At 24.9% G+C, this 9,934-nt stretch overlaps 1 protein-coding gene across 1 annotated transcript; it reads right to left on the reverse strand.

Annotated features, from left to right (window-relative positions):
- Positions 1-3,853: 3,853 nt before the first annotated feature.
- LOC114124148 (glutamate receptor ionotropic, kainate glr-3-like) lies at positions 3,854-7,309 on the reverse strand. Its single transcript, XM_050204075.1, has 10 exons — positions 7,162-7,309; positions 6,874-7,022; positions 6,206-6,535; positions 6,018-6,133; positions 5,764-5,934; positions 5,462-5,685; positions 4,949-5,157; positions 4,523-4,645; positions 4,312-4,460; positions 3,854-4,220 (listed from the first exon to the last, which is right to left on the reverse strand). Exons 1-10 carry the CDS (start codon positions 7,307-7,309, stop codon positions 3,986-3,988), a joined length of 1,854 nt encoding a protein of 617 aa, XP_050060032.1. The 3' UTR covers positions 3,854-3,985.
- Positions 7,310-9,934: the final 2,625 nt, after the last annotated feature.

Genomic DNA, 9,934 nt, shown 5'->3' on the forward strand with positions numbered 1-9,934 from the left:
TATATAATATATTCTATAAAAGCAAGTCCCAAATTTTTTGTCCCGCATACAATAACATACCGTTCAACCTATCATTACTAAAATGTTTACTAATATACGTCTGAAAATTTGATAAAAATTTAAGTACCACTTTTGTTATGGAACATGTTCAATATTTTGACATTTTCAGATTTTTACAGAAATATGTTATTTGTATCTAAACACACTATGTGGTGTGAAAATGAAACATACCTAAGTGTTCCTATATAAGTAACAGTATGTGTATCTTTATTTAATTTATTTCGAAAAGGGAACATAATAAGTTACCTACACAAAAATAAGTTTTAAGTCTCTCCTATAAAATTTAAATTCCGACGTATGTGTTTTAAACATTTTGATATATTAAAATAAATTTTTTAAAGCGTATAGTTAAGCAATAATTGCCCACGACCCACCTCAGAATGTATATAGAATCGATGATGAATCAATATTATTATTGTCGACGTATATGAGATGTGACAACGGCTCGATGCTTTGAACGGTCCTGCGGGATTTGAAGTATAGACCACTGCTTTCTAACTACGACTGAATTACTTAATTTCGAGACTCGAGTTGTTTAGATAGATTAAAACGAATCCAATAATAATAATAACCAATAGAAAAGTAGTTTAGTATGTCAGTAGCGCGTTGATTGGCTGTGTGATGCGAAACCCCACATAATGCCATGTCCAATGTTGTTGTTTAATAATCATTATTATTGTTATTCATTTAACTACATTATTATATTATTATATAATACATTTTCCAAGTGTAAGAATAATGATGATAAATAATAATAATAATAATGTGAGAAAAAAATTGTTTTTATTATTTATAAGTATATTTATGAAAATTTATAGAATTTATAAACACCTTAAATAATAATTATTTCGCGTAGGTATAAGGTATGTACTATGTATACTTCAAAGCATTTTATGATCGAAATAACTATAAGACCAAGAAACATTTCCACAATTTTCAAACAACTATCCACGTGGGCGGAGCACTCGGATGAAAGCTAGTATATAATAATATATTTAGATAATATAAATATTAAATATAATGTATTAATATATTTTGTGTATATTATACATTTTTATCTAAAGTTTTACACGCAGTTTAATAAATTATATTTTAACGTGATTAATTCATAAATGCAAGGCTGAGCATTAACGAATTAAAAGTAAAAATTAAGTTAATTAACTCGTTACTTTTTTTTTGAAATTAACTTTTAACTTAATAAGTAACTTTTTTTTTAAGATTAATGTGTTAATTTCAAGTTAATTTTATTCAAAAATATTTAAACTAAGTTAATTTTAGTCCATAGAATAATGCAAACTTTAGAACGATATTTTTAGAAAAGTACGTTTTTTAATACCTATTTAATAATTTGATGTATCATTTTAAATTTCCCCATAAAGAAAAGCATAAAGAAAAACTATCTAATAAACATTATTATGTCTGGATTTTTTTTATTTTTAAAATTAGAAAATTTCAACTTTAAACTAAGTTAAGTTACTTTTTTTCAAAGTTAACTTAACGAGTTAACGAAAAAAATATGAGTAACTTTTAACTTAACATAACTTTATTATTTTAAAATAACTTAACTTAAAGAGTTAAAAAAACCATTAACTTGTCCAGCCTTGCATAAATTATATGAATAATTTTTGTATATTATGAACCATAAGGTATCCTTACTTGTGTCCCAACATGTTGAAGTCCACACTGTATGTACGTTCATATTCTTGAACACGTTTATTAAGCCATTTAATAAATTACTATAATTATTATTGTTACTGTTGACTACATCAAATATTGTAAAAAATAAAAAAAATTTCCACAGTATTAGCATTTTTATTAGTTAATGCTATAAAAATGTACAGGTAAATGGTTTACAAAAGTTCTAGGTACTCATAAATAAAAAAACAAACATTAAATATAATATGATACTTATACGTATAGGTGGTTGCGTGGTAAATCCAACAGAATTAGTGATTTGTCTGCCCTCCATTTCTTAAATATTAAATGTGCTTGAATAGCAAATATCAACTTTACATAAAATAAAATTAAAGAGAATAAAATAATATTACGAAAATGATATAGTTTATAAATAATAGTTGTTATTGTACGTTTAAGTATATATAATATATTATTGAACAATACACATAATTAAATAAAAATAATTTAAAAATAGGTTTTCAATTTTATGCGATAATAAAAATGGGTATGTATTATAACATTTACCAATGTAAATAAGTAAAAGTAGCTTGTTAAATGGATAATTGTGTGCATTTTAAATCAATTAATTTATTTAAAAAATATTATTATTCATTTTTTTTTTTTTAAATAAAAAAAAAATAATTTTTCCGTAAAGTTATTTATGTTTCATCTACGTATTTCAACTATTTAGACAACTAATTAAATACTTTTAAGTTTTAATCTTAAACTCATATATTATATACTACTATAAATAAAAGGTGATGTATTAATAAAAATCATGTTCTTTAAATATATATTTTTGCTGTATAGCAGTTTTTTTTTACTAGGTACCTATTGCTAATTGTGATAAAGTTGAAAGTTAATTAAATTGAATTGTTTCCGGATTTTTAAACATCAAATGACTAAAAAATAGGTCAAAAACTCGGAAGTTTCTAATACACTATGCAGTTATATTATATATGGATTGTATTCTATGTAATTTAATAAGAGATTGCTATTACTTTTCAACCAAATGTTCATAAAAATAATTTTTCAAAAATGAGTATAATGTGTGAATGAAAAGTTATTCAGTAATTTACAAACTAAAAAGTTTCTGAAATAAGTTGTAAAGGATTTACTTTATATCTATTTATTATAAATAAAATAAATCATAGAAATAACGCGTGTAACAATTGTAATTGTTTGTAATATATCTCGTATTTCCAGCAATTTCCAAATACGGGATACTATAGGTCAAAATAGTTCCATAGTGGTAAGCTATTTAATATATTTAATTATCTAAAAAAGCATATTTGTAAAATAATATTTTAAAAAGTAGCTACCTAATCTACAAAAAAATTTAAATTTGATTGTTTTTTTTTCAAATCCATTTTTGAATTCATTATGATGACTGTCATTAGTTATTATTATCATTATTTTAGGTAATCATCTTAAATTAAAATATATAATGCTGTGTAAAACTCCAATAAATTTAATGAAATTTAAAAAGAATTTTTTTGTTTTTTATTTAATATAAACAAAAATAAAATTGTTTATATTGATATATAGTGTAAGAAAGCTATTATGTACATATTATGTTGTAACTTGAGAACTTTCAAAGTTAAATTTACAAATTAAACTGTAACATTCATTATAAAAAGTTATTATTATTATATATATATACATATATGTTTAAATTATTATATATGTAATCAGAAGAGTATTGATCTTATATATTTTTTTCTAAAAGCTATCTAAATTTTGTTAAATTTTTAAAATTTAACTTAAACATTAAAATAAACAATTAAATATAAAATTATTCCACAACAATACTTAAATAATGTATTTTTAATTTTATGTAATACAATTGTATTGAATATAAATATATCATCATTTACCTATACCTACTACAATATTTGTTTTGACTAAACAATATGCATATATGAAAATAAAAAACATCGAGTATTTACTATTTTTGCATTTAATTATTTTAATATCATTGTTATAACAAGTGAAATAACATATATATCAATATAAGAAAGTATACTATACTATACAATTACTATACAACATATATAAATACTTCTATATTACAGTATAAATGATAATTTTAGTAAATAAACTAATCAACCTGAATTTTAAAAATAACTTTGATTTTTTTCTAGTTATCACTGATAAGCTCGGTTATAATTGTAATAATCGTAATAATAAATAATATTATTAGATATTTTTAACATATTTAAACTATTAGACTATCAGAGTGTTTACTTCAACGATTTTTTTTGGATCTGTGTTTTGTCCAGGTGAAATGCAATATTTCTAGTATAAAAATTACCAAAGAAATGCAAATACCGAATCCAAATACTGCGAGTGTTAGAAATGTTTCTTTAACGGAAACGCTAACGTATTGTTTTGTTCTACTGGACGATCCACAGGATGGCTTTGGAGGTATCCACTGATTAGAGATTCGTTTGCTTAACCCGATCTCCATCTGTTGTATTAGTCTGAGCGTAGACGAATTTTATATGAAATATTATACAACTATATAACGATGGATCAAAATTTGTCAACAGTATTGGTTTTTTTTATACATACTTTTGTTTAAATATGTCTTTGTGTCCAGATTTTTTGACTAAAGCTATTGACAGAAGTGGTAACTTGAAAAGTTGAATCTCACCTAAAGCACATTTTTCCTCCTCACGCCACTCTTTACTGATTGTTTGGTAGGCCGACATAATTTCTACCTATAATGATAAAAATATATTTTATTATTTACATGTCAAAATCAAATACAGATTGCAAAAACCATAAATCCGTGAAACTCTGTTCGAATTCTTTCCATCCCTTCTGCTGTTTTAACGAACGCTTTATTACCATAAGGCACCATTTTTGTCTTGTAAAGCTTTTTTAAATCAGAATCCTCTGTTTCCTGAAAAATATCTCATAACAACAATTTATAATATTTATCATATTATCTATCATAAAAAATGTTGTATTGAAAATTGTTGAATCTACGCGTTACAAATAATGTTACTTGTTATTAGAACTTGGTAATTTAGAATAAATAGCAATGTCCTAAGTCTATTAAAATATAATTTAAATTTAAAAAATAAAATAAAATAAAAAATTAAACCGAACCAAGTAACAAAGTAAAACTATATAGTATGTATAGTGATTACTGATCAATATAAATTATTCATTACAATAGTATAATATTGTAGTCTATACTAACTTCAAAATAACGTTTTCCATATGGACTAATCTGAGTACTAAATGTCATTGACGATTCTACTATATCTTTAATAGATTTGATTGAATTACTGTTTGATTGCACCAGTGCAGCAATACTTGCTGAATAAGACGTATAAAAGAAAACTGATGTAAAAAATAGTACGGCGATGACGACACGTATGGATATCAAGGTTAAAGTTGAATTAAACCCTAAAAATATGATCACATTTTAATGAGCTTAGATGTTTCGATAAAAACTAACTAGATACATGAAGTGATTTAAAATTAAAATTAGGTTTTGGAATTAGTAATTAATTTTTTTTATTAATAATACAGAAAGTGAATTAATTTTTTTTATTGATAATACAGAAAGTGAATTAATTTTTAAAACAAATTATTGTTGTCTTCCATAATCATTCGATAACTGGCACAATAATTATCGAAATAAGGTAAAAAAATGAGTAAGTAATATCATATCAAAATAAATTTTAACATTACGTATGATTGAACTTGCCTTGTTGACATATTGCACCGTGGACCAAGGTCACTATTTCTGGAACATTTAGTGAACCGTATTTTTTTTCTCCTAAGTAATTATTCACTCGCATTAAAAACATCAACGTGAATACAAATACACAGAAAGTTGCACAAACACCTATCCATACATCAGTTGTGAATGGTAATAGCAAAATATTATGTACACTAGACAATGAAGGTTGCCTAAACATTGCTGCGGTCCTGTTCAAAAGATATAAATTGACTTTGTCGTCGAATTTTAATCATTTCGTAAATATTTAAATGCGATTTGTGATTTACCGTAATTCAACTATGCCAACTGCAAAATCAATGACTGACATTCTATCTGTCCGAATAAGAACACCAGTTGCACTAAAGTCAATTGCTTCGTTTTGTAAAAGTCCGATTAAACCACCGAACGAACCATTGCCCAGATACCATCCGTAATCGTTGACAATGGTAATTTCTGTTCTTTAAAAATATTTTCAAAAGATATCTTACATCGAAATCAGAGTATAATATGTGTGTTAATTATTTTTGTGTGATTTTCTTACTTGAAATTAAGTTGATTAGTTAGTGTAACGATCATTTCATAATGCATATGAGCAAATACATCCAAGTCGGAACTAATTTTTTTATCGAATCCAAAAAAACTATCTTTTTCGACTATCTATGTGGTAGAAAAAAACCCTTAAATATTTTAATTTGTATAATTTAAGATTCTTCGCTGGCTTATACAAACCACTGATGTAGATTTCAGTGTAACACCACGAAAATTTCTTTTCTCGTCATGCATTTCGCGTATTGTCATCCGGTTTAACGACGCCGTGCCAATTTCAAACACTCTTATTGCGTCTGATTTACTAGCCCGAAAACCGCTCCAAATTTCCCAAACGCCGTCATAAGTCTTTAAGAATAAAAATACACTCGCATCCGGTAGAACGTACGCATTGCCCAAGTATAATTGAAATGTTCGCAATGCAAATTGAGCTGAGTTCGTTTCGTTAGCGAAAGAATTCTGATCAAACAGTATCCAATCGTTTTGCGTATTGAATAGGCGATCGTTTGAAATCTATATTCATTTATAATTCGATATTAATTATTTAGTATTATAAGTATAATATTGTTATATATTATTATATTTTGTGTACACCACACGTGGTCCGTGTTTAAATTTTTTATCTTATTCACTATGTTAATATCAATTGTTTGCGTAAAACAATTTTACTAATGTAAACAATTTCATTTAATTATTACCAAACCAAAGTAGTTGAATATTTTTAACTATATTGTATAACACAATGATGTGTTAATCACGCGGCATACACGGAAAACGACGACAGTGTAATTATGGCACCTTAACCCGAATGAGTATGAAATATTTGATCAGATCGATCCGAAGAAAATTACCTGTTGTAATATTTCTGTTGAATTTTCACAAGATAGATCGATTATAAAGGCACATCTATACCACGTGGAGTAGTATTGTAGCGTGTGTGAGTTGAAAGACACGGAAATGTCGGCCGTTGAGAGATCGTCCAAAAGCTTTTTATTGACGTCTGTACCGAAAGCATAATATACTTCGTTAATTTTTATAATATTTGTTTCGATGAGTACATTGCTTTATGCTTATACAATACTATTAATTATACTATTATCGAATATATTAATGTATCCGTATTCGATTTGTATACTTACCAAATGGCCAACAAGTAATTGCAGCTGTTACTGTTTGAACATGTCTTCGAACGAAAAATATTTTTAATACATTTAACATTTCATTGTAATCGGCTGAATTAGCAACTTTAAAAACCATAAATATGATAAATATAACAAATTTATCCATTTATCGAACTTTTAAAGTTTTCAAAAATTTTTCCGTAACTATAGTACTGTTTGGGATTAAAGTAAATTCTTTATGACTAATAACGTAAAAATATATTTTATTTTATGAAAAAATACAACATAATAAGTAATGCAATAACCATTATAAAAGTGCATAAATTAATTTTACATGAAAGAAATAGGTACCTATAAGTGTAAACAAGTGCCATTAGTCATTTTACAAAGGAAGTTTATAATGTTAGCTAACCATTATTTTTACTGCGTTTGAAAACAGCCAATGTCAACCTAATTTTGATTTATTAAAAATAAAAGAATGAAAAAAATATCGATTATTTTATATAAAATATTATAAAGTATAATAATATTGATAAAAAATGTTACAAAAATTAAAAAAATTTACATAAAAGCTCCGATTTGATTTCAAACAGAATTAAAAATAAATAAATATCAAATTAGGTAATACTAAAAATAAGTTATGCGTGTCTGAAATATGACCAGCTATAAATCTAAAAAAATAAGTATTGAAGTATGAACTATTGTATACAATACACTATCATCGGTACCATTCTAGACTCTTGGCTACCTGTACTTACCTTCTTCGATCTCGAAAAGGAGAAATCGAAAATCGTATGATGAAACTAAATTTTATTTTATCTATAAATACCGCCTATGTGATGATATTAATTTATTAGACAGGAAAATATATTTATGATCTATAGATGTTTAGATCATTGAGAATTTAGACTATGAGCTGACTTTCACTCCATCGAAAATTGTTCAAATCTACCAATCAATCTACGACGTTTTTTTTTTTTTTTTTAACGATTAATCATTATAAAACAACTTCCTCGTATTTATTCCTTAAATAATTAACTTAACACGCCGTCGGATATCGATTACGGCAATAAGTAAAAACTAGTTTATACGTAGTTGGCTTATTATACCTATCAATGGTATGATTAAGACCACGTATGGCTTTAATATGATTTTCTTAGTTTGGCATATTTAATATTTTTTAGATATTCGAATAATATAAACGTTCCGTCGACAATAAAATATATTATTATGATATATTGTAAATGGCGTGACTGCGATTATTAATATGCCATGACATATAATTATGTCATTATACATTTATGCGTATCATTATTCATAGTTGATGACAGCCAGGTATTTCACAACTAATTTAATTGGTTGTATGTTATTGAATGTGTTTTTATTATACGGAATTTAATTAAATCTGAATTATGATGTATTTCACCTTGTAAAACGGCAAACTGCATAGTTGTAATTAAATAGTGAATGTATTGATCAGAAATCCGCAAAAGCGTTATTATTATTCAGAAAAAAAAAACCGATTTGTATCTGTTGTAGTTTTTATTTTTTTCCTTACCCCAAATCATGTACCTATAATTTTACCACTGTCCATATAAATTATGCAATATCAAACGAAATAATTTTACCTAATAACATAATATGTATATAGCTACTTTTTTTTTATAACAATTTAGTTTTGGTTAAAAAAAATATAGGTCACTGGCCAATTATACGAAAAATCCCTCGACCACATATTACTATATTAAAACACAAAACAAAAATAATGCGTATTTTCAAAACCAACATTTATATACAATAAAAAAAATTAATATAATATCTATAAATATTTAAATATTTAAAAAAAATAACTGTAAAGAAGCTAAAAATTTAAACAGTAATATTATATAACTATAAGCTACTGTTCATAGTTTAAGTATTAAATACCGAATAATAAAAAAATATATATTATAATTTATTTATTATAATATATTATTTTTTTTTGTTTTTTAATAAATAATATTTATAATTAATCAAGTTTTTATAACGATTCACAGTGTTTTATACATATAGTTAACAACTAAACTAATATAATATGGTATGTATAATTAATAATAATATAGTTATTGATGGCAGAAAGATATTATACTGTATTATAACATGTAATTACATAATCCTGAAAACCAGTTTAATTAATCAATTTTAATATTAACTTATACTGGTATGGTCTTATATTTAATCAAATGGATACTATCATCCATCGAAGACTTATGTAATCTGTTCATCTAATTTTGTTCTTTATAAATAATCTACTCTAGAACGATATTATTTTAAAATTAAATACAACAATAGAAATATAAAACCATGCTATCGGTTTAAAGTTTTGCTTTTTTTAGTAAGTATTGAGGTGTTGTTACTATCAATGAGTCTGTTTTCTCAACATTTTATAAATGCTGAAATATTGTAAAGATACAAAATATAATATGTTCATGGTAGCTGCATAAATGCACGATGAAACACTTTTTATCATCATTATTATAAAACAGTAAAATTAAAAAGCACATCATGACTCGATATCGAGAATCACAGATAAGATAAAATAATACAAATTTTTTTTATTAATTTGTATATATTTGTTTATGAAATATGCATACGCATACATGTTTTATTGCTTTGTTAAAATCAAACATTATTTAAAACCATTAGAAATAGTTAGAGAATTATTATAAGAACTAAGAACAACTAAACTATTAGTTGTATAGACTAAACGAACTTGGCTTCGGTTGAAATGTTTAGAGCGACGTTGACAATC

The sequence above is a fragment of the Aphis gossypii genome, chromosome 3 (genome assembly GCF_020184175.1).
Source record: "Aphis gossypii isolate Hap1 chromosome 3, ASM2018417v2, whole genome shotgun sequence".
Taxonomy (NCBI): Eukaryota; Metazoa; Arthropoda; class Insecta; order Hemiptera; family Aphididae; genus Aphis; species Aphis gossypii.

Coding starts and splice junctions, on each gene's coding strand:
- LOC114124148 (XM_050204075.1), bottom strand. CDS start 7,309: ATGGATAAATTTGTTATATTTATCATATTTATGGTTTTTAAAGTTGCT. Junction 4,646..4,948: donor ATGGAAAACGTTATTTTGAA/GTTAGTATAGAC, acceptor GATATTTTTCAG/GAAACAGAGGATTCTGATTT. Junction 4,221..4,311: donor AAAGACATATTTAAACAAAA/GTATGTATAAAA, acceptor GTCTACGCTCAG/ACTAATACAACAGATGGAGA.